The sequence below is a fragment of the Nyctibius grandis genome, chromosome 7 (assembly GCF_013368605.1).
Source record: "Nyctibius grandis isolate bNycGra1 chromosome 7, bNycGra1.pri, whole genome shotgun sequence".
Lineage (NCBI taxonomy): Eukaryota > Metazoa > Chordata > Aves > Nyctibiiformes > Nyctibiidae > Nyctibius > Nyctibius grandis.
In genome coordinates, this window is record NC_090664.1 from 14120103 (window position 1) to 14146459 (window position 26357).

Consider the following 26357-nt stretch of genomic DNA (forward strand, 5'->3'; position numbering starts at 1 on the left):
CTTTCTTTAAAGAAGGGTGTTCGGTTAAGCTTATCTGCGTGCTAGCTAAGCAGTAGTACTCTGCAGGGAAATCGTAGTAAATTATCAGGTTCACTGGAGTTAACAGATTTAAGACAATTAATAGTACATGCAGAACTGTCCCTGTCAGCTTTAATGTCCTGTACTACCTACAAAATATTCTGGGGATTTAAAAGTAGACATGATAGTATATCATTACCATTACTAAACAGCTGCCTGGAGTGCCTGAAGCAAGAACCACAGAACTGTAGAGTAATTTAGGTTGGAAGGGACCCCCCCCATCTAGTCCATCTGCTCAAAGCAGATACAATTAGATCTGGTTGCTCATTGATTAGTGTCTTGTCTACCTGAGTTCTGAGTATCTTGAAGGATGGAGATCCCACAACTTCCCTGGGCCCTCTTCAGTGCTTGTCTGCTGTTGTGATTAAAAGTGGTAGTAGTAGTAATAATAATAATCCTTATATCTAATCAGACTTTCCTGTGTTCTAACTTGCGTCTGTTGCCTCTTGCACTATCACTGTGCACCTCTGAGAAGGATCTGTCTCTGTCTTTTCTATACCTTCTCATTATGTAGACAGCAATCAGATCTCTATATAGGTGGCCCAGGTCCCTCTGACAGCAGCCCTGCCCCATGTATCAACTGATCCCTGCAATTTGATGTTCACGAACTTTTTGAGAATGCACTCCATCCCATCATCTAGGTCATTAATAAAGATGTTAAACAGTACTGGTCCAATATCAATCCCTGGAGGATGCTACTTCCAGCCACCAGCTGGACTTTGTACTGCTGATGACATCTCTTTGAGCCAGGAAGTTCAGCTAATTATCTACATACCTTATAGTCCTGTGGATACCATGCGATATTGTGTCAAAGGCCTTGCTAAAATAAAGCACCCAGCATATACTGCTCTCCCCTTGTCCATGGAGCCAGTAATCTCATCATAGAGAGTAATCAGGCTAGTCAGGTATGACTGCTGTTTGGTAAATCCATCCTGGCTGTTCCCAGTTGCCTTCTTGTCCTTTGTGTGCTTGGAAATTACTTCCAGAGGGATTTGCTCTATTATTTTCCCAGGAACTGAGGTGAAGCTGACTGGCTAGTAGCTTCCTGGATCCCTCCCTCTTGTTCTTCTTGGATATATGTGTGATATTCAACTCTTTCCAGTCTCGTGGAACCTCCCTCTGGTCCTTTCAGACATGATGGACAGTGATATTGACCAGTTGCATCAGCACCCTCAGGCTCATTTCATCTGGTCACATAGGCTTGTGGATGTCCAATTGTCTTAAATGCTTTCTCACTATATTTTCTGCTGTGTGGTAATGCTTCATGCTCATGGATTCTACATGTAGGCTCAGAGATCTGGAACAGTTAAGGCCAAAGTTTCCAAATGGAAATGGAAGCAAAAAAGGGATTAAGTGCCCCAGCCTTTTCCATGTCCTTTGTCACTAGGTTGCATAGTGGGTCCATGTTTTCCTTAGCCTTTCTTTTATTGTCAATGTACTTATAGGAGGCCTTTCTTCTGCCTTCCACATCCTTTGCTAGTTTCAGCTCCAGCTGAGCTTTGGCTTTCCTAACTTCACCCTTTGGGCAATATCTATGTATTTCTTCCTGTGTAGCCCACCCCTGCTTCCTACACACAGGAGTGGCTGTTGTGCTTTGAGGTGTCCCTGAAGATTAGCTAGCTCTCCCAAGCTTTCCCTTTACCTTCCAGGGCAGTCTTCCATGAGATTCTGTCAGGAAGATCCCTGAACAGGCTGAATTCTGCTCTCCTGAAGTCCTGTGCTGTAACCATACAATCTATCTTTCTCAGTTCTCTCAGGATGTTGAACTCCACAGTTTGATAGTTGCTGTAGCCCAAGGCTTCCCTCAATCTTCACATCCCTGTCTGGTTCTTCCTTGTTTATGAGCAACAGGTCTGGCAGAGTGCCTTTGCTAGTTAGCTTCTGAGTCACACCAAGAAATTGTCTTCAACAGATACGAGAAATCTCCTGGATTGCTGCACTCAGCCATATTACCCCATCTGCAGATATCAGGGTGGTTAATAGGCTCCAATGACTATGAGTGCCTGCAATCATGAAGCTTCCTCCATCTCTCCAACAAAGGCTTAATTGACTTCATTTTTGGCTGGTTTATAGAAGGCGTCTACCACAATGTCACCCATGTTGGTCTGTTCCTCTGATCCTTACCCGTAAGCTCTTGACTATATGCAGCCAGGTGTTGGACTGCAGGTTGTGTCCACCCTGAGTTGAGCCTTTTCCCCCTCACTGGAAGGATTGAGGAGAACACCACCTCAGCCCCCTGTCTTCCACACTTGACTGCTCTGTAGTCACTTTTGGTATCTTCAGGTAGTATCATTCACGCCCATATGAATGAGCAGCAAGGCATAATAGCCCAATGTCCACATGAGTCTTGGTAGTATCTCCACAATGTCCTGAATCCAAGCACCTTGCAAGCAACAGGCTTCACAATCATCAAATCAGATCGAGTAGATGGATGCCTCTGTTCCCTCAATCTCAAATGACTGTGAGCTGCTGCTTCTTATTTGTGATGTGAACTCTTGATTCAGACTCACCTGGCTCTGATGTGTCCTCTGTTAGGTCTTGTTCTTCCTCACCGGTTCCCAGGTCACTATGCCTGTTCTGTAATTATATATCTGTAGCCAGAGGAAAAGCCTTCCTCCTGTTGGCAGAAGTCATGAGTCTCCAGCCTACCTCCTCTTGGGAGTTTCTATCCAAAGCTCCATTGAGGGTAATATCTAGATTTTCCTCCTTCTTTGCATTGTTTGGGGGTCTCATCTCTGCAAAATCTCTGTGAAGATCTTGTAATTTTCCTGTAAATCCTTCTGACAGCACATTTATTTCCTTCACAGCTGCTTTGTCCAGCAGTGCAGCGCCTTGACCAGAGCACAGTCCCCACCGGGGAGGCCAATGTCTCCCCCAGCCCCAAGAAGAGGCACCAGGCACTCACTAGTGTGTCTGGGAGTACACAGCAGCAGTCTCCCATAGCAGTTCTGTCTCGGTTGGTGGCAAAGATAATTGTTCCAGCTGATGCCAGAGACTGTGCTCTGTGGTGTGTCAATACCAAGGCTGCACAGTGTCAAACTGTCCCATGCAGGCTTGAGCAGAGTGCTGGCCAGCATGACTTGATAAAAAACAATGGAGGAATGCTGTGGTACTAAACAGGTTTTTTAGAAAGAGGTAATTAGCTTTCATTAGAGAATGTTCTTTCTGTAGATGCTTGACTCCTGATGCAGAGGCACGTCCAGACATAGTGGAGGTCAGCTCACTGCTGTCTAATGTGATGATGAAATACCTGGATGTTTTATCCACCTCTCATCTCATGTTGGAGAAGAAACTGGATCGGGAGAGGAGACGAACCCAGAGGTACTTCATGGAGGCTAATCGAAATGCAGTAACCTATCACCGTCAGCTTCCCATTTTATCACAAGTAAGTGCCTATGTTAGGCTTTATTTTTTCTTATCATTCTTTGCCATATCAGAGAAAATAAGCTACAACAAAACAGAAAATAAATCAAAATGAAAAGACCCATCCTTTTAGAACATTTTTCCATGCAGACTCTTTAATTTATTTTTAACGAGGTATTAATTCATTTTTTGTGGATGTGCTTATGCAGGAAAAATAACAGTATCTTAAAAACCGATATCATTCTATGTTGGAAAATGGCATTGTTATGGAGGTGCATGCAGTTTTGATAGAGTCTGAGTTTAATTATTACTGCACACTTGTGAATGGTTTGTGAGTAGGAGAATATACGGTTGGCTAGAGCAGAACAAATGGATAATCTTGTGTATGATTCACAATGACACCTAGAAAATGGAACCTACACAAATATAATTTTTAATTACAGATTGCTAAATAAAGAACAGTGATGCTGATAAGGTATCCGCTAATGCTTTCTTACTGTCTGATACAGTTCTGCAGAAATACTTCTTAAAATTCTTCCATTTGCTTCAGGCTGTGTTTTAAGCACTCTTCATGAAGGACATCAGTATTTTACATAATGAATGAAACTCTTATATGATCTTGGACAATTTACTTAAAAAATACAAGGACAATGTTTTTGTGTAGTAAAAGCTCACTGTGAAAATTATTGTTATGGTAATTATGAAGCAAATTTATAATTTACACAGCTACTCTTGTCTGTTCAGCTATTTTATCTCTCCTAAATTCCTTTTATCAGGGCTCAGTAGTCTGCACTGAAGAACCTCTGTGTAGGAAAAAGGGTTTTGGGAACACCTGGTCCCAAACTCATGGATTTTTTTTTTATTAATATATTCTTTGTCTTCACCCTCCTGGCAAAACATAAGACTTGTAAAAATTGTTAATAATTTTGTTTTTTTAGTAGTTTTTTGACGTATCAGTCCCAGATCATTATTTGTATTACACCTTTTTTTTCCAATAAAAGGATGCCGACAACTTCCAGAAAAACCTCAACAAACCACTGTCATTTGAAATGTAAGAGGTACTGAGATGAAAGAAAGATACAGACTAGGATTTATAACTTTAAACAGTATGAGCAATTATTTTCCATGTTTTTTGAGTTTTCTTACCCTACACATTTGGAAGCTTGTTGTATGTCATTTTATGATATTTTGATATGGTCATTCTCTTGCATAACTGTGATGAAATTTGCAAAAATAGTACTATGGATGGAAAGCTGGTTAAACAGAGAACTGCTGGGCAAACTCAAGTGGAAGAAGAGAGTGTACAGATCATGGAAGGAGGGGCTGGCCACTTGGGAGGAATATAAGTCTGTTGTCAGAGGATGTAGGGAGGCAACTAGGAAAGCTAAGGCCTCCTTGGAATTAAACCTTGCAAGAGAGGTCAAGGACAACAGAAAGGGCTTCTTCAAACACATTGCAGGTAAAGCCAACACTAGAGGCAATGTAGGCCCACAGATGAATGAGGTGGGGGCCCTGGAGACAGAGGATAAAAAGAAGGCGGAGTTACTGAATGCCTTCTTTGCCTTTGTCTGTACTGCTGGAGGCTGTCCTGAGGAGCCCCGGACCCCTGAGGCCCCAGAAGAAGTCAGGATAGAGGAGGAATCTGTCTTGGTTGATGAGGGCTGGGTCAGGGACCAATTAAGCAACCTGGACGTCCATAAATCCATGGGCCCTGATGGGATGCACCCGCGGGTGCTGAGGGAGCTGGCGGAAGTCATTGCTAGGCCACTCTCCATCATCTTTGCTAAGTCGTGGGCAACGGGAGAGGTGCCTGAGGACTGGAGGAAAGCGAATGTCACTCCAGCCTTCAAAAAGGGCAAGAAGGAGGACCCGGGTAACTATAGACCGGTCAGCCTCACCTCCATCCCCGGAAAGGTGATGGAACAACTTGTCCTTGGTGCTGTCTCTAGGCACATCAAGGATAGGGGGATCATTAGGGGCAGTCAACATGGCTTCACCAAGGGGAAGTCATGCTTAACCAACTTGATAGCCTTTTACAAGGACATAACCCGGTGGATAGATGATGGTAAAGCTGTGGATGTGGTCTATCTCGATTTCAGTAAAGCGTTTGACACGGTCTCCCACAGCATCCTCGCAGCTAAACTGAGGAAGTGTGGTCTGGATGATCGGGTAGTGAGGTGGATTGTGAACTGGCTGAAGGAAAGAAGCCAGAGAGTGGTGGTCAATGGGACAGAGTCCAGTTGGAGGCCTGTGTCTAGCGGAGTCGGTACTGGGACCAGCACTATTCAATATATTCATTAATGACTTGGATGAGGGAATAGAGTGCACTGTCAGCAAGTTTACTGATGACACCAAACTGGGAGGAGTGGTTGACATACCGGAAGGCTGCGCAGCCATTCAGAGAGACCTGGACAGGCTGGAGAGTTGGGCGGGGAGAAATTTAATGAAATATAACAAGGGCAAGTGTAGAGTCCTGCATCTGGGCAAGAACAGCCCCATGTATGAGTACAAGTTGGGGGCAGACCTGTTGGAGACCAGTGTAGGGGAAAGGGACCTGGGGGTCCTAGTGGACAGCAGGATGACCATGAGCCAGCAGTGTGCCCTTGTGGCCAAGAAGGCCAATGGCATCCTGGGGTGGATTAGAAGGGGTGTGGTTAGCAGGTCAAGAGAGGTTCTCCTCCCCCTCTACTCTGCCCTGGTGAGGCCGCATCTGGAATATTGTGTCCAGTTCTGGGCCCCTCAGTTCAAGAAGGACAGGGAACTGCTAGAGAGAGTCCAGCGCAGAGCCACGAAGATGATTAAGGGAGTGGAACATCTCCCTTATGAGGAGAGGCTGAGGGAGCTGGGTCTCTTTAGCTTAGAGAAGAGGAGACTGAGGGGTGACCTCATTAATGTTTAGAAATATGTAAAGGGCAAGTGTCATGAAGATGGAGCCAGGCTCTTCTCAGTGACATCCCTTGACAGGACAAGGGGCAATGGGTGCAAGCTGGAACACAAGAGGTTCCGCATAAATATGAGGAAAAACTTCTTTACGGTGAGGGTGACCGAACACTGGAACAGGCTGCCCAGAGAGGTTGTGGAGTCTCCTTCTCTTGAGACATTCAAAACCTGCCTGGACGCGTTCCTGTGTGATATGGTCTAGGTAATCCTGCTCTGGCAGGGGGATTGGACTAGATGATCTTTCGAGGTCCCTTCCAATCCCTAACATTCTGTGATTCTGTGATTCTGTGAAAGCTGCTTGATTTGGGATTTCAATGCAATTATCCTATCTTTGCGAGAACAATGCCCTATCCAGACACTTGTAAGATATGATAGAACTAGTAGCTTTACATTGAAGTTAGAGTACTTCTGTTTTGTATAAATACTTGAAAAAAACACCTATTTACATAACAAGAAGGAAAATGCCTCTATTTTGGGGGTTAATGGCCAGTCTTCTCAAGGAAGGAATACTATAATTCTGGTTTCACTCCAGTGGGTATTTTATTATGTATATTAAAGAAACAACTACAACGGTAGGATCTGACAAAGATCCAGAACACTCCAGAAGCTGAGGGGAGTATGGCTCAGTGATGAGAAGTGGGAGACCTAATTGTGTGTCCTTGCTGTAAATAAGACAGAATAAATCAGGCTAGGATCTTTCAAATTTCAGGGGAGTGCTACAGGGCTTAGAAACAGAAGGAGCCAAGTTGTTTCTTTGCTCCTGGGATTGTAGGAAAATTTATGAAGTCAGAGGGTTTCTAATAAAGAGAATAATTATTCCTGAAAAGTTTGACTTCTGAAAAAAAAGACAATATTCTGACTAAAAGTACTAGGAAGAATTTCAACCAGCTATTCCTGAAATAAAAACTCTGTGAGGTATGGACAACCTAATTCATCTTAGTCAAGGCCCCAGTGATTCTGCAGCCAGGTAATTTGTCATTTTTCCACGGTGTCAGAGAATTCAGTGTTTCTGCCATGTAGTTTAATGTTTTGTTGAAGCCAGCTATCTTATACTTTGTTTTCCCTCTACTAAAATGTACCTATGGCCTCCTTTTTCATTCCAGCTGTGTCATATTGTGAATTTTTCTGAAATAAAGAGTGTACTCTCTGTCCTGGTTTATGGAACTAAGCAACAGAGATCTTTTGGAGCCAGAGTGGAATCTGGTTTATAAGTAGTTTAAGACCAGTATGGAAGCTGATAAGTAGGCAATGGAAAGGCTGGTCAGTAGATGATGATGGAGAAATGTAGTTACCATGCCTGGCAAGTATAGCATAAAATCCATGCTTGAAAATAATTCTAATAAAAAGAATCATTAACAGCTCCCCACATAAATTCTTATCTTTCCTTGTTTTCCATAGAAATTGGTGTTTATGTAAGAACAGAAGCGATGTAGGGATGAAAGATCTTTAATAGAGTTTGTGTGTTCAGTTCTGAAAGGTTAAGGTTGCGGACATAACTCAGGGTACAGAGGACCCAAACAAGTAGTAATAAAAGTTGTAATTATCTCTCATATAGTACCTTTCATTTCAAGGTGGTCAGGTTTATATTTTCATGGTCTGGGTAGGAAAAGGTGGAGAGGAGAAAGGTAGTTTGTGTAAGGTCACCGAACAGACCAGTGGCAAAGCTGAGTTTTCTGTGTTCCAAGCCAAATCTGAGTCTCAGAACACTAGCTGATTTAACTAATAATAAAAGTATCTTCCTAACATTTTCCTTTAAAGAGATAAGAGGGTGGCCAAATAATGATTTGTTTGCTTTTTTGAGGTATATAGATTTGAATAATTTAGATGTTATTTTGGCTGTTTGAAAAAAGCTGAAAATAAGTCACTTTTATTACTTTGGAAATATGTATTTGATTACACAGGCATCATCCATTATTGTTTCATTTACTGCATATATCCTGAAGTGTTTTTGACTTAGAAATAATACTTAGAAGCCCTTGATAAGCCAGTGTGTTCACGTACAGTTTGACATATAAATAGAATAACTTTTTTCTCATTGCCAGATATTTTAATGTAAAATATCAATATACCTAAAACAATATAGAATGATGAATAGTGAGATCTGTCCTATATTTTGAATATGGGAGAGAAAACTCTAAGATTTATAATCGTAGTCTGCCAGGTGAAAATATGTAACAAAATATGAGCGATTTGTCCCTCCTGCTATTCTCAGAGAATATATTAAAAATGGGCAGACATGGTAGACTGACTGATCAGAGTAACTTCCTTTTCTCAGTTTCTGAAGTTCTGCTCTGTGCATATGGCACACATGTTCTGTTACATTCTTTATCTATACCAGGTTTTTGTAATTCTGTGTTCTTTGGCAATTTAAGCTTATTTTAATTTCTGTATTAATAATGGCACTAGAATACACATTTTATTTTTAAATCCGTATATGCAAATCCATGTATTAAAATGAAGTTCCCAGTTATGCAGAATAATGGGAGACTAAGGTGCTTAGCTAAAGGAAAAGTAGGTACAACAACTGTTTCTGAGTGTAGTGCAATCTATGGAGTGACTCCACATCCAGTGTTTGTCAGGGCTAATAGAGTGCCAGAAGTCATTAACAGTGCTTGGTCTGAGCTGGTCTATTTAGGTCACCATTAACTCAGTGCTTTGTCCTAATGTTCAAACACAGAAGAATGCTTATTAGCAAGGTTGCTCTCTGCATTTTTCTGTTTTCACGCTTCCCCTAACCCAGCATGCTGAAGAGCATGGCATATAGACACAAGACAAGTTGTCTTCCATCTAGATAGGATTTTTAACTGCAGGTCAATGCTGGCCTTCCCAGACCTGGATCTGCAGGGATGAAGGTATTGCACTTCTGGTGGGCTAGGGTGCTACTGCTAGGAGATGTACTCTGATTATCCTGCTTGCAGCCAGCTTGGTTACAGCCTATGCTGAGAAGCCTGCCTGGCTTGCTGTCTTGCAGAAGCAGTTCAACTATTTATTGGCTGGAAATAGGGAAAGAAGCAGTATAGCAGTTTTCAGACAGAACTACATCTAAACTAAAGAGCCTGGCCAGACCTGAAATGGCTGATGCAGTTTTCTGTCTTCCATCTGTGGCATAAACCTTCATAATCCACCTGTAGATAATTAAGAGTACATTGTATTATGTCTTTTCTAGATTGGTTTAGAAATATGAATGATGTATCTAAAGTCCTGAGAAACACTGGGATTTCTTTGTACGTCCATTCTATCACAAAGACTCTAATGTAAATAATTGTGACGTGTTTTGTAGGAATACCTGTAAATACAGAGCATGCTACTGCTCCCACTCTTCTTTATCCACAGGAATGGATTTTCTTTATCCCAGTCTTTTTCTTCATCCACAGGGATGTGTGGCCAAAGGGGAAAGGGTTAAAGCTCGTGGTTTAAGAATCCATACTTTTGTAACTACCCTGCAGGCTACTGGCAACTCTAGTAATTAAAAGCAGCCATCAATTTCCTCAAGTTTTTAGAAGAAATGAGGACAGGATCACAGCTATCTGAAAGGCAAAGGAACACAAAATGATTTAACTGCATTTTCACCAAGTCATTTCCCCCCTTACCCAAATTCAGTTCTGCATTGTTGGCAAGTGTTGTGCTAACAATCAGGTTAGTTTCTAAGCATCACCACATGCATTACAAAGTAGTGCTTAATTAGCAATTCAATTTGAATTAATCTATTTTTTCTGTTGTTGACTCAGAAAAATACATAAAGATTGGATTAGTGTTCATTTTAATTTCCTTTTTTCTTTGTGTTTAGATATACATTTTGCTCAATTCAGCCAATCAATGCGTGAAAGATATTTTTTTCTTAAAGCAACTGTGTATGAATGCAGCAACTGTTTTTGTATTGGTTGAAGCAAAGAGTATGTTTGGTTTTAAAACACTTAGAATGCAACAGGTTATTAATATTGCAGGAATATAGTCCAATCTTTACATTAGAATATTCAATTCCTATTTTTATTAAAAATTGATTATTAAAAAGTTATTAAAATTTTATTTAAAAAATTGGGTGATAGTGCCTGTGTGTGCACTGCTGCGTACAATTCCGGTTTCTCTGGAAATGAGTGAGGACTCAGGAGTGTCATGAAAGCTTAGTGTTCCACAAATTGTTTTCTTCTTCCACCTTTCACTTGATTGATTTTGTTTTGACGCCTCCTGTTTTGACATATAGGTAGCAGGTACTGGAATTAAAGTTTAAATGTTAGAAATTACAGTGTGATAAGAAGAAAGTAACCTTTTTAGATTTATACTATTTATGTTTAGAATGTAAAATAATTATGCAAGAACTGTTTTGAAAATATAATTTTTTCAAGAGTTGCTGGATGTAGAAAATAGTCATCACATAGTTACTACCTGTGAAAATGTAAGATCAAACTATCGAGGACAAACCCATAATGTTTAATTCACCTTCAATTTGTTAGTGCATCAAAGTACTTCAATAGAATCACAGATTATAAAGCAGGAAGAGTTGTTGGAGATGATCTTGTCCATCTCCAAGCCTCTGTCACTACTGACAGATATTTGACTAGTCAGTCATAAAAATGTCAAGTGATAGAAGTCTCTCCCAAGGCAAACTATGCCAAATTAGGGAGCAGTTTGGAACCAGTAGAAATGCAAAAATTGTCTTTACAGTCAGCAATCACATGTCTGAATCAGTTTTCTGTGGTTTGTTTCCTGCCCCCGCCCCCCCCCCAAAGATAAAGCCTGGAAAACCATGAGGAGGCCTGAAGCACTGTCAGAAGATAATTGGAAATTCTGGGCATACCCATAGCACATATACACTGTGTTGTATACTCTATCTGCAGTTAGTCTGATCCTTTCAGAAAATGTTGGTCTTGCTTTGTATGCTTGACAGAGTAGATGCGTTTTGTATGTCTTGTTTCCAGGAGATGTTAGATGGACATTTACATGTGCACATATGGGATGTATATGACACTTGAAATTTTCAGACCCACTCTTAAGTGTCATATAATTGCTCTGAGAGCGCTAAGTCCAGAATGTCCCCAGAATTGCCTCTGATTATTCTTATTTCTCTTCTGTGCTGTCTCTCCACGTTTTTTAAAGTGTAGTGTTCAAAACTGGACTCAGTTACTCCAACTGAGAACCTTATTGGTACCAAGTAGAAAGATTACACAGTTCTTGGAGATGAATCTCTATACATCCCAGTATGATGTTTTCCTTTTTATAACAGCATGGTATCGTTGAATCATGCTGTTTCTGATCCATCAAAAACCCCTTATCTTTTCCTGCAGAGGTGCTGTCTCCCCAGTCTGTGCATTTGTACGGTTGTTTCTCCCTGCTCATAAACTTTGCGTTCTCCCTGTTTAAACTTCATCCGTTCTTTTATTTTCTCCAGTTTGTCAGAACTTCCTTCGAAACCTATTCTCACTTGCTTTGACGCAACAGGTGTCTATGCTGTAATATGGTACATGATGTGAATGTATCACAGTCTATGCACGCTTAATAGGCAGCCTATCTATCCCATTATGCAGATTATCACTGTAGTTCAGTGACAACACTGAATGGTTTTGGAACAAGGTCAGAAGGGAACCTGAAACATTGTACTCACTACCCATTTTCAGTTTAACAATCACTCAGAGTAGTTACCAAGTTGAGTATAATTTTCATGGTCAATTGTACAGCCAACTGATTGTGATTTTTGTCTAGGTTGCACTTCTCTAGCTTTCTTGTAAGATGTCGTGAGAAACATTGTCAAAAGCCTTACTAATCCCATTATAAATAACATCTACTTCTTGTTCCCAGTGCACAAGAACTGTTACCCTGTTACAGAAAGAAATAATGTTGGTTTAATATGGTTTTTTTTCCTGACAATTTCGTGTTAGCTGTTACTCATTTTATTGCTGTCTTCTAGGTTTTACAAATAGTTTAATAGTGGAAGTAGTTCTATTTTTTTTTCCAATGACATAGAAATTCAATTGACTAGTATTACTTGTCTCCAATAAAGAAGATTAATTACACACTTATTGCAAATGCCACTAGAGAGCTCTATATTTCTTGAAGACAGAAAGTTTATTCTTCGGACAGCAATATGGCAAAACAGAGCTAAACAAAAGATCAATATCTTTATTTTAGTTAAACATAGGGTTTTTTTTTTTTTTTGGTAGTGTTAATTTCAATTTGTAAAAGATTAGATTCTTGTTGGAAGTTGAAAAGACCAATTTAGGTTTCACTTCTCCAAAAATAAAGAATATCTGATTCTACAGTGGTAATGCTGACCAGTGAAGAGAGAGACACTGCAAGTGTACAGGATATGGGTGAAGAGTCTCAGCTTGTAGACAGAGGTTTTTATTCATGGATGGGTCACAAATTTCAAGTATTTCCAGAGACGCTTTTGCTCAGTCATGAAGATGAATTCTGGGAAAAAAAAAAAAAAGGTTTATAATTTGAACATTTTTGCACAGGGTCTCTTTTTCCCCTTAGATTTCCTTTTGAGCTGTGTTTGCTTATACTAGAAGGCAGAGTTTGTTGAAACAAAAGTCACAAACAATCAGACCCATGGGGAAACTGAGGTACTAGTTTATTATGAAAATATGAAAATAAACTGGATCAACTGATGAAGCGTCTAGAAAGATTTGTAAAATATTGGACTCCAGAATAAAGTGTAGGTATGAGCACAGTTCAAATGAATATATGTCAATCTAACTCATGTTTCAATGTTTCTGATCTTTTGAATATCCTACTGTTTAATAGATTTCTTCAAAGGATAAGTATCTGTCCTTCTGCTCATCTGAAAGAAGTCTCTCCGAGAATATGTTGGAGAATACTTTCTCCGTGCTCTTCTCACAAAATTACGTTCCTTATACCCTTATATTCTTATGTAGTTCCTTATGGTCCCACTCCAATGCTGAGTAGAAGTGGCAATGAACTTGCATCCCAGCCTCCTCCAGTCAGTGTACTTTTGTCCTTCTAAATCAGTCAGGCATCCTACTCAAAAGAGAAACAACAGTATAAAATATCACTTTTGAAAATTATTAGCTATTGTCTAGGTAAGGCAAAATATATCAGAGTAAATTTATATATTACTCTCAGATTAGTAATGAAATACTATATTTCCCTGTGTTCAGATATTATGTAAATGGACCAGATTTTATGTATAGACAGGTTATAGTTTTACAGTTTCTATAACTGCTTTAAGGCTTTAGGATATATTTCACTGATCTCAGAACAGTTTCTGTAGCAGGTCTGATGATTATTTTTATCATAAGGTCTACAGAATTCAGTTCACACATTTCAAACAGGTTTCTTTTCTTGATGTGACAGTTAGATCTGACACCAATTGATAACAACAGTCTTTTTGATGTTGTTTTTTTTTTTTTTTCCCCTTAACTCCACTTGATTTACAAGATATTCTTAACAATTAGTCATTTGAGTGTGAGGTTCAGAACTGGCAATGTTGAAAGGAGTTTGAAATGTCCATGCCGTTTGACCCTTCTCTCCCTTTGTTTTGTTTTCATTGATGTAGAAAAGGTGAATTGGTTCTCTTTGGTAATTGTGCACTGACTGTTCAGTTCACAATATGCGTGCTCATATGTCATGACTAGACTATTCTCTTTAAGTGAGCTTGAGAGTCATCCTTAGTGATTGCCATGCTGTGCTACACTGCAGTCACTGCTATTGTGGCATCTTGGACATAAGCTCAGTCCAGTACTTAAGTATAAAATGATCTTTTCCCACTTAAATTTGAAGAGAAAATCTTGACAAGCCATCTTTAACAAGTGAAGTTATAGTTTTGGGAATAGAACAAAAGATGGGGATGTAATTGAAGCAGACCGTTATGCAGCCAGTGGTATAGTCAGTGCTCAGGGGTGCAGTTAGGTTTCTGAAGGAGGAAGGGTTTCTAGTGTGCCCATTTGCTGTGTCCCAATAAGGTCAAAATACTTCGTGGGAAAAACTTTGGAAGCACATTGTCTTAGACACAGGCCAAATTGTCTTTGACACAGTTGGTAAGGATATAAGTATTTAGGAATGTATTATCTCCCGAGATTAATATTAAAGATATATCTGATATATAATTTATCTCCTGTTCTCTTTTATTGCACTTTGCTCTGACAACATAGAGTAAAAAGAAGCATGAATTTACATGCAACAGAAATGATATGAGAAGACTTGGAACAATACATAAAGAAATCATAAAAACAGTCTGCCTTCAAAATATGTTGTATTAAAATAGAAGCAGTAACAGGGATCAGGGATCTCTATTCTTTCCAGAAAAGCTATAAACATTGACAGCAGCAGAGGCAGAATTTTATAATTAAAGAAGTCTGTGCTACAGACAAGATTCAGCACTTAAATGTTGCAGGCAAATAATTTATATTGCATGTTTTGATTAGCTCTGCTTTAGTAATGCCAGTCAGCATTTGGTCAGTTTAGCCCTGGGGAGTTTCTCTGGCGTTACAGCATATCAAGTCCACTTTATATTTTACTACCATATTGACTGTTGTGGAGGTTCTGCATTATCCAGAACTGGTCTGCTGTTTATTATGTAAGCTGGAAGAGAGTAAATCTATTGCTTGTATCTGGGAACCTGTTACCTTTGTCCAGTCTTTTATTTTTTGTGTCATTCAGTATTTCTTTCTGGTCTGACATTTGTTTCATTTTTTTCACTTTCAGTGCTTGTAATTAAAAGACCTTCTTCAACAGCAGAGATGCCTTTTATGTAAAGGCTAGAAATAATTTGCTTAGGTTAAGAGTTTGAAAGTTTTGCTCTAAATTTAGAATCGGTGGCTGAACCTGGTACCGTGTAGTCTTGGACTAACAGCTAAGTGGGAACAAAAAGTGCACCTGTATGTGTGTGTCTGTATATGCAAGTGACACTTTCATTTGCAGGTTTTCTAATGAGTGCTGGATAAGAACAATATGTAACATTTCCTTTTTTTTCTTTGTTGTCAGAAACATTATGAGAAGTTGAGTCTTCATAGCTGCAGCAGTGGAACAGCCAGTTGCAAAAGTGAATTTGCAGAAAATACTGACCTCCCAGCTGAAAGCTGTCAATCTGCATGTGGAAAAGATGAGGAAAGAACATATGAAGAAATCCTGGTAGAGGATCACAGCACTTTATCGAATTCTGTGAAAGGTAGTCATTAGCAAAAGAAGCATCAGGAGTACTATTATGCTGGTCAGAGGTGGGTTAAAAGCTTCTTTGCTTTCATTTTTATGTGCAGACATGTTCTCTGAATTAGATGATGAGCTGGACATATTGGACAACTCGAGCAGCTCCAGTTCAAGTCATTCGAAAAAGTCTGCTTTTGGTAAGGTTCCTTAAGAATGAAGTGTACACTACTTTCTAACAGCAAAGTAGTTGTTTATTCTAAAATATTAGGGTATTTCATGATTTGTTGCAAGTTCACTGTCTGTTGTGGGTCCAAAGCAAAAGAAAACTAAAATAACTGTGCTGCTGTGGCAGCCGTTTCCAGTATAATACATTCTGCATCACATTTTTTTTGTATAGCTTGTCCCTATATTTTGAAGTAATGCCTATGAAAGCTGGAGTATTATTGCGAAACTTGACAAAGATGATATTTTTAGATTTGAAGCACAAGATAACTAGTGTTGATAAGAAACAGAAGGAAGACAGTGTGAAAACTTCTGTCTCAGTAACAGTAATGCTATGCAAATGACTAAATGGAGTGCCCTGTTAGAAGGTGTAAAAAAGAAAGTTGAAAGAGGCAAGCTTTAGCTGTCTAGAAGAATTGACTAAATGGAATTGAAGGAATGCTTAATGATTAGATTCAAATTAGGAAGAGATTATGTGACAAAACAGAGCATTAATTCTGCCTGTAGTTATTTATGATAATCCGATAGGAAAGCACCAGCTGTGTTGGGTGTTATCTTAAGTAATAGTTTTTTGGATTGTATTCTAAATATGAAAATTAAAAAAAAAAGAGATGTGAAACATTTTTAACCGCTGTGAGCTACCTGCTAAATTCTGAGTGACCATGATGTACCTATTAAATGGGATGGGATCCTCATTAGAGGAAAACCAAAGAGCATTTTGTACGAGAAGAAAAAGATTGATATTAGAGCTGAGTAAAATTTGAGATTTCCATTCATCCCATGAAGTTCTGACAGAAAATCTGTGGATGATTTAAACTGTCCTTTTAAAAGGTGAAGGGAATGTAGTTGTCTGAAGACTAATAAATTGTGTTGTTTTAGGCTTAAAAAAACACAGAATAACATTACTTTATCTGTTTGTAGTGCTATTTGCTAGCTGGGTGTTCTTCAGATTTTGGCCCAGGTACTGAATAAATATGACTGCTTTTAATTGAAATGTCTAGCCATTAGTGCAGGGTAAATAAATTATTTGATAATTCTACATAAAATCCATTAATAGGATTTGCTAATTGTAAGTGGATAGCCTGCTATTCTAAAGGCTGGAGGACCTGTGGCTAACTAGCCCTGAGTTTATTATCAACGTTTTCTTGAAAAAAAACCAAAACAAAACCCACCACAAAACAAAACAGAAAAAAAGCTTTTTCTTTGTTACTTTCTTGTGCTAAGAGAGTAACAAGACAAGAAGAGAAGGTTACAGGGTACAGGGAAGCCTGGTCTGACTGTGGGAGCGGGCTGCATAGATGGAAAGTCTTGAGGAAAAGCAGCCTGCAGAGACAATGTTCTATTTTGGTGTTTATACTGAAGAATAGCACATTGTGCATCTCCCAGAAATTAAATTCTTTGTGGGCTAGTTCAGCATTGTACACAGACGTTTGAAATCTGTGTAGTTTGTAACTTGCCACACTCGAAGTGTTGTTGCTAACGATTTCCTTGTTGTTAATTTTTCTTTGTTAAGATTTGGACGTGTCACAGTTTAAAGCTGGGCCAGCTATTAAACCTGTGGCAGACGCTCTCTGTTAACCCTCCCCCCCCCACCCAAAGGGAAAGGGAAAAGGGAGAGAGAGTTATGGGTTGGAAAGTTAAAACAGTTTTAATAAACTATAATAATGAAAAAGAGTATAATAATAATAGAAATAATCAAATATATACAAATATATACAAAACCAAGATCAAGAGCTTAGGCAGAGTTGCTCCCCCAGCACAGGCAGAGGGGAAAATGCAGTAGCTCCCCCTGCCATCACACCTGCAGGCTTTTAACTGGAGAATTGGCAAAGCTGGTACCAATCAGTGGGAGACAGGAGGGCCCCTCCCTCCTGGGCCCCACCTCCAGGAGGCAGTGGGTTAGTGATAAATAGGAAAGTGAGAATGACGTGTATGGGATGGAATACCTCGTTGGTCAATCTTGGGCCACCTGCCCCATCTGCTCCTCACTTGTAAGCAGTGAGGAATTTAGCAGTGACCTTGGTTCCTCTAAGACTAACTGGCCTGGTTTGGGCCAAACCAGGACATTCCACCCCTTATTCCATACCATTCACATCATACTCAGATCACCACTACCTTTTCATTTTCAAATATATATATACACATATCACTAGTTTATGATTCATCTTTATGCAAAAAGTTCATCAAGTTCATTTAGTTCAGGTTTGTGGGTTTCCATCTGGCTAGCAGTCTCTCAGGGCAGGAGAGATGGTATGAGTTTTGTCACGGTTCATGCCCACGGGTTGCAGGTTCAAGATGTCAGACTCGAGGAGGTTATTGGACGCCACTTGATGAAGCTAGCTCCGGTCTCATCACCACTGTCTTAACCTGAAAGACACTTATACAGCAACAACATACAGTTCAGAATTAAGTAGTCTCACCCAGAATCAGATCACCTTCAGGGACACATCGGACTTCACCATCTTGCAACATCACCCACCAAGTACATCCAGGTCCCTGAGCAAAAGCAATCCCACGAATGGGTTTACCTTTGCCCGTTGCAGGAAGAACCCAGACAGTTTTTCCCAATAGATTCCTTTCATGCACCACAGGGACTTTATCTCCTTCTACTGTATGTAGAAGGTCTGACTGAGCAGGGCCAGCTCGATTGATAGATCCCCTGGTGTTAACTAACCAGGTAGCTTGTGCCAGATGTTTATCCCAGTTTTTAAAGGTTCCACCCCCCATTGCTTTCAGGGTAGTTTTTAACAGCCCATTATACCGTTCAATTTTCCCAGATGCTGGTGCATGATAGGGGATGTGATATACCCATTCGATGCCATGCTCTTTGGCCCAGTTGTCTATGAGACTGTTTTTGAAGTGAGTCCCATTGTCCGACTCAATTCTCTCTGGCGTGCCGTGGCGCCACAAGATTTGCTTTTCAAGGCCCAGAGTAGTGTTCCGGGCAGTGGCATGGGGCACAGCGTATGTTTCCAACCATCCGGTGGTCGCCTCCACCATGGTAAGCACATAGTGTTTACCCTGGCGGGTTTGAGGGAGTGTGATATAGTCAATTTGCCAGGCCTCCCCATATTTATATTTCAACCACCGCCCCCCATACCACAAAGGTTTTAACCGTTTGGCTTGCTTAATTGCGGCGCATGTTTCACAATCATGGATAACCTGTGCAATAGAGTCCATGGTTAAGTCCACCCCTCGGTCACGAGCCCATCTGTATGTTGCATCTCTCCCTTGATGACCTGAAGTGTCATGAGCCCACCGAGCTAAAAATAGTTCACCTTTATGTTCCCAGTCCAAATCTATTTGGAACACTTTAGCAGCTTGATCCGCTTGTTGGTTGTTTTTGATGTTCCTTAGTTGCCCGACTTTTAGGTACGTGAGCATCTACATGACGTACCTTCACGACTAGTTTCTCTAGCCGAGCAGCAATATCTTGCCACAATTCAGCAGCCCAAATAGGTTTCCCTTTGCGCTGCCAGTTGCTTCGCTTCCACTGCTTTAACCACCCCCACAAGGCATTTGCCACCATCCATGAGTCAGTATAAAGATACAGCCTTGGCCACTTTTCTCGTTCAGCAATGTCTAGAGCCAGCTGGATGACTTTTACCTCTGCAAATTGACTTGATTCACCTTGTCCTTCTGTGGCTTCTGTGACTCGTCGTGTAGGACTCCATACAGCAGCTTTCCACTTCCGATGCTTTCCTACAAGACGGCAGGATCCATCGGTGAACAGGGCATACTGCTTCTCATCCTCTGGTAGTTCATTATATGGTGGGGCTTCTTCAGCACGTGTCACCTCCTTTTCTGGTGGCATTCCGAAGTCTTTGCCTTCTGGCCAGTCCGTGATCACTTCTAAGATTCCTGGGCGATTAGGGTTTCCTATTCGAGCCCTCTGTGTAATTAATGCAATCCATTTACTCCATGTAGCATCAGTTGCATGATGAGTAGTAGGAACCTTACCCTTGAACATCCAGCCTAGTACTGGTAATCGGGGTGCCAGGAGAAGTTGTGCTTCAGTACCAATTACCTCTGAGGCAGCTCTAACTCCTTCATATGCTGCCAGCATCTCTTTTTCAGTTGGGGTGTAATTGGCCTCGGAACCCTTGTATCCTCGACTCCAAAATCCTAGGGGTCGACCTCGAGTCTCCCCTGGCACTTTCTGCCAGAGGCTCCAGGTAGGACCATTGTCCCCAGCTGCGGTGTAGAGCACATTTTTAACATCTTGTCCCGTACGGACTGGTCCAAGGGCTACTGCATGCACAGTCTCTTGTTTAATCTGTTCAAAAGCATGTTGTTGTTCAGGGCCCCACTGAAAATCATTCTTCTTTCTGGTCACCTGATAAAGAGGGCGTACAATCTGGCTGTAATCTGGAATATGCATTCTCCAGAAACCCACAACGCCTAAGAAGGCTTGTGTTTCCTTTTTGTTAGTTGGTGGGGACATAGCTGTTATTTTGTTGATCACCTCTATCGGGATCTGGCGACGCCCATCTTGCCATTTAATCCCTAAAAACTGGATCTCCCGGGCAGGTCCCTTGACCTTGCCTCTTTTTATGGCAAAACCAGCTTTCAAAAGAATTTGGATTATTTTCTCCCCTTTGTCAAAAACTTCTGCTGCTGCATCTCCCCACACAATGATGTCATCAATGTATTGCAAATGTTTTGGAGCTCCACCCTTTTCTAGTGCAGTCTGGATCAGTCCGTGGCAAATAGTAGGACTGTGTTTCCACCTCTGGGGCAGTTGATTCCAGGTATACTGGATACCTCTCCAGGTAAAAGCAAACTGTGGCCTGCACTTTGGTGCCAAAGGAATAGAGAAAAATGCATTAGCAATGTCTGTGGTGGCATACCACTTGGCTGCCTTTGACTCCAGTTCGTATTGAAGTTCTAGCATGTCTGGCACAGCAGCACTCAGAGGTGGCGTAACTTCATTTAGGCCACGATAGTCCACAGTTAATCTCCATTCTCCATCAGACTTTCGCACTGGCCATATAGGACTATTAAAGGGTGAGCGAGTCTTGCCAATCACTCCTTGATTTTCTAATTGTCTAATCAGTTTATGAATGGGGATCAGGGAGTCTCAGTTGGTGCGATATTGTCGTCAGTGCACTGTGGTAGTAGCAATTGGCACCTGTTGTTCTTCAACCTTCAGCAACCCCACAACAGAAGGATCTTCTGAGAGGCCAGGCAAGGTAAACAGCTGTTTAATGTCCTCAGTCTCTACAGCTGCTATACCAAAGGCCCATCTATACCCTTTTGGGTCCTTAAAATACCCTCTCTTGAGGTAGTCTATGCCAAGGATGCACAGAGCATCTGGGCCAGTCACAATGGGGTGCTTTTTCCATTCATTTTTAGTTAGCCTCACTTCGGCCTCCAATACAGATAACACTTGAGATCCTCCTGTTACTCCTGAAATACTGATAGGTTCTGCCCCTTTATGATCCAATGGCATTAGGGTGCACTGTGCACCAGTGTCTACCAAGGCTCGATACCTTTGTGGTTTTGATGTGCCAGGCCATCGAATCCACACAGTCCAATAAACTCGGTTGTCCCTCTCCTCCACCTGGCTGGAGGCAGGGCCCCCCTAATTAAGAAATGGATTCGTGCTGCTCACAGGGACTGGACCTTCATTTCTCCTATTCACACTTGGGAAAAAGAGATTTGAGGCCCATCTACCCTGACTGGGGTCCTGCTCACTGGTAACAGGAGCAGCCATCCTCCTAGAAAAATTCTCTCTGGTATTTCTTTTAGCTTGCAACTCACGTACTCGTGCCTGTAGGGTACTGGTAGGTTGTCCATGCCATCTGCTCATGTCCTCCCCATAACCACGCAGGGCAAACCACAGGATACCTCGTGATGTGTTCCCTCTCCTGTGAGCTGGTCCTGTAGGAAAGCGTTTTCTCCTAACAGCTGCAACGCGGGCCTGTGTAGGTAGAGAGTCAAGTTTATTCTCGATCTTGGACAGTTCGTCTGACAGTTGTTTAAATGAGTCCTTGTTTTCCTTAGTCAGTTTTTCCACAGCCGAGATGCGTGCCTGCAGTGGGGAAGAAATACTATCTTCATACTGTCGCATACAGTTAGCCATTTCGCCCACAGTAGAACGTGCCATATCATCTTCTCCCCAGACTAATATTGACAATGTATGGGTATATGTCGGTGGAGCATTCTTTATGACCTTCCGGAACATGGATCGGTTGCATTCCGCTTCATCAGGATCTACAGGATCTACAATGTCCCGTGGGTGTCTATAAATGATCTCTTGCACAGCTAGTTCTCTAAGGTAGTTAATACCTTTTTCTATAGTGGTCCATTTGCTTAGGTGGCTCATAACATCATCTTTATAGGGATACCTGCTCTTTACAGCTGACAAGAGTCGCCTCCAGAGACTGATAGTGTTTGACTTTCTTGCGAGCGTCTTATCAATACCACCATCTCTGGACAGGGTTCCCAACTGTCTGGCTTCTCTGCCATCTAATTGCATGCTATCTGCCCCATTATCCCAGCATCGGAGCAACCAGGTAATAATAGGTTCACCGTCATAACGGCTGAAGTCTTTCCTTATATTTCTCAGGTCCTTCAGGGATAAGGAGTGGTAGGTTATCTCTGCGTCCGAGTCCTCCTCTTGTGATAGTTCTGCTTTAGAAGGACCTTTCTTTCTTCTGTGATGGGTCTGCTTTAAAAGGACGATCGAGGAAACCCCCATCTGTGTCAGGCCCTAACTCTGCCTGAGAAGGGCCCTCACCTGGGTCATATGATGGCTCTGCCTTAGAAGGCTCTGAGTCATCATCCTTCTCTTCATGAGCTGATTTCTTTCAGTATTTCTTCCTGGTTACAGGAGCAATTGGTACAGATTCAATAGATGCTGGGGTCTGAGTAGATGCAGTGGCTGTCGTGGGAGTGCTGAGACTCGTTAGAGTCTGAGTAGCTGCAGTGGCCATCTTGGGGGGTGTAGCAGCTGTGGTGCAGGCTGCTGAGGCTTCAGTGGGTTTAGTGGCTGTAGTGGCAGTACACACAGTAGGATCTGAGGTGGCTGCATAACACCTACAACTGTCCCTGCACCGATATTTAATCTTATCCCATATCAGAAACACATTGAGGACAACCGAAAATAAAAACATGCCACCTAGACAGCACCATCCTAATTTCGCAAAATCTAGTGGAATCAGCTTGGCAGAAAAGGAGAAGGTACTATTTCCCAAAGTAAAACTGGAAGTGTAATCATTAACAGAATCAGCTAAAGGGCGCCTGGAGCGTGCAGATGAAGTCGCTGCTACTGATTCACGATTAAAGCTGCCCATCATTGTGTCATAGAGATAAGAGATCGGAATATTAACTGCCCAGTTTATCACAGCATAAATCAGTATCAAACCCCATACCAAAACAATACATTTCAACCAGCACCCACTGCTAAACTGCACGTAAACATTCATAAGAAGCAAGCAATAACACAGTGCCCACGGCAGGTAAGGCATCATTGCAATACTCAACTGTGAAAGAAACTCTATAAAAAGATGAGATAACACAGCATTCAAAAATGACATCACCATTTTCACTATCTGTTTTAATTTCCAACCCCTTGTAAATCTCAAAGGAAGAAATCTGATACTCTCTCAGCTGAGCTCTCTGGGTCTCCTCCCACCAGAGCCAGGATTCAACTTATCAGAGCAACCTGTTGGAGCTTCTCTCGAGCCCCACTTTGGGCACCAATAAATCTGTCATGGTTTAAAGCTGGGCCAGCTATTAAACCTGTGGCAGATGCTCTCTGTTAACCCTCCCCCCCCACCACCCAAAGGGAAAGGGAAAAGGGAGAGAGACTTATGGGTTGGAAAGTTAAAACAGTTTTAATAAACTATAGTAATGAAAAAGAGTATAATAATAATAGAAATAATCAAATATATACAAATATATACAAAACCAAGATCAAGAGCTTGGAAATCCTCTTCAGGCAGAGCTGCTCCCCCAGCATGGGCAGAGGGGAAAATGCAGTAGCTCTCCCTGCCATTACACCTGCAGGCTTTTAACTGGAGAATTGGCAAAGCTGGTACCAATCAGTGGGAGACAGGAGGGCCTCTCCCTCCTGGGCCCCACCTCCAGGAGGCAGTGGGTTAGTGATAAATAGGAAAGTGAGAATGACGTGTATGGGATGGAATACCTCGTTGGTCAATTCTGAGCCACCTGCCCCATCTGCTCCTCACTCGTAAGCAGTGAGGAATTTAGCAGTGACCTTGGTTCCTCTAAGACTAATTGGCCTGGTTTGGGCCAAACCAGGACAGGACGTTAACAAAACATCAACTTTTTCTAATATTTAAATATTTTTGTGCCAGATTTCCATTGATTTAATGAAATATTTTAACTGGAAAGATCCAATCAATTCCTATTAATCCCAGTAACTTTAATCAGCATTTCTAGAAGTCACTACACATTTTCCTCCCAGCATAGAGTTTAATTGGTAGATAGATACTTTAGAATTGCTTTTTCAGAAAAATAATTCTGCAGTTATAGATTCTTAGATCACCTGCAGTTTCTACTTAATGTTGAAGTTAGTGTTGTAGATCAGTTGTAATTAATGCTGGTAAATTTTTCTTCTTTTCAAGGAAAAAGAAAAGATAGCTTTTAAAAAAGTATTATAAATTCTAGATACTTGGCTTTTGCTTGGATTATACTCCATTTGTTGCTAATGAATGGCTAACAGTGTATGAATTGTCAGCCGTGGTTTAGTCAAGCATGTCAACATTAGATGGGGAAAATGTGACCAACTTTCATCTGATTAACTTGGAAACTGCTAACATGAAAATCTGAGTTTCAATTATGGGTGTATTGATCAGGGTCTTGAAAGGGTTTGTCTAATCATGCTGCCATCACATCACTTTCCGAGGAAAACATGATCTGCAAATGTAGAAAAATATTGCTTTAATTTAAAACTGGGGTGGTATTTTGCAAAAACTTGTGATACTGATTCAGTGGCACAGAAGCTGGTATGCATGTGAGTGACAGTATAATACTGGTTAGCTTTTTTTATAGTCCACTAATTGTCATAATATTTTAAATAATTTTACATACCCTGTGCTTTTCAACTATGGTTTAAAAAAAGATTATTGTTCTTAGTCTAAACAATGTAGTTCTACAAGATCAGCTCCTTTAACAACTCCTAAGATTGCCAAATGCAGGGTATGTAGATTCTGGAATAGATGTTCATGCTACTTGAAATGATTAATCCTACAGGAGCAAGATTCTGAGCATTTCAGAAGCATGGAGGCAGTAGTGGGAGATACGATTTTTTTTTTTCCCGAAGTCCTTATAATTTGAGATGATAAAGATTGACAGAGGATAGGAACATATTGAGTCAAAAAGCAACAGAGAGTGATGGGATGATTACAGCTTATTAGTTGTAAAAATGAAGAAGGTTCCCAACTTCACTTTAATTTAGTCATCTTTTAGGGAGTTTTACCTGGTTTTGATTTACAGTGTAACTGTACCTGCATTTCTGCTGGTAAACCACATAGCAATATGTGGTACCTCTTAGTGCATTGTAGTCCAGCAGAGCTAGTACGTCAGTTGGGTGAGAGATATTTTAAAAGTATACTCTATGTCTGGGAATACTTTTTGGAAAACATTTTTTGTTTCCTTGAATCACACTCATTTACAGTGCAAACAGGACAATGTCCTAAATACATTGAAAGACTAGTTTTGTGTAAAATATGCTATTAGAAAACCCTGGTCCCTAGGCTTTTATGTACTTGCCCCCTGACCTTCCTCACAATAAAAAGGTAAGAATACAATAGGTCCCTTTCTGAATTGCTCAGCTACTAGCTTTTCATGAGGCTAAGAAGTCTCAATGCACAGTCCTGTTGTGCTATATCTTGCTTAGGATTTTTTCCGTTAGCTCATAATTTAATATACGTTTCCAGTATTTGGAAAGATGTTGAGATTCAGGACTCCTTTTCTTGCCAAAATTTCTGCAATACAATAGTATTCAGAGTTACCGTGTAATGAAGACACCACAGATCTGATAGAAGAATATCCTAGTCATGGACATCTAGAAGGGTCTCCTATATAATTCTCTGAGCTTTTAGAAAAACACTTGTTTACACAGTGCCAGGACTTGAGTTTTGTGCAGGTAATGCTCAAAGCAGTCAAAAGTATCCGGTTGAATAACTGGAGATTTCTAGAACTGGGATACTCTCAAAACAGGAACTCTGCATGTTGTATGTAGCAAATGATTGGGCTCTGAGTTTAGGTCATCAGTTAGCTCCAAATTTATTTTTGAGGGGGAGCTAGTAGTTTCGTTCAAAATTTGGGCTTAATTGCAGGCAGCTACCTTATATCTTGCAAGTTCTGTGATCACAGAGGTTTTTAGTGTTGTTGTTGTGTATTTTTTTTTAATTCAGACCAATTGTATTCTTTGGTGGATTTGATGATTTGAGAAGATATTTCTTCTTTACATAAGACATTTAGATAGTGTGTTAAGGCTTAGGGGTAAGATCTTCTCACATCTGCTATATATGGTTCTTTAGATTGTAAGGGGAAAGCTTAGGAAATTTGTTGAAAATTATTATTGCATCAAGAAACCCATGATTTGCACAATAGGCTCTGTGAAGAATTTTGGTGATCTTACAGTGTTTTGTAGGCTTGTTTTTTCCCATTTGACTTTG

At 40.8% G+C, this 26357-nt stretch overlaps 1 protein-coding gene across 3 annotated transcripts in view; it reads left to right on the forward strand.

Moving 5' to 3' along the window:
* Positions 1-26357, forward strand: part of NEK10 (NIMA related kinase 10) — a 99539-nt gene that overhangs the window by 56853 nt on the left and 16329 nt on the right. For all 3 annotated transcript variants that reach the window (XM_068405038.1, XM_068405036.1, XM_068405037.1), the window contains 3 exons: positions 3250-3463; positions 15322-15505; positions 15594-15680. In XM_068405038.1, coding sequence (XP_068261139.1) covers positions 3250-3463; positions 15322-15505; positions 15594-15680 — 485 coding nt within the window. The remainder of the gene's footprint in view (positions 1-3249; positions 3464-15321; positions 15506-15593; positions 15681-26357) is intronic.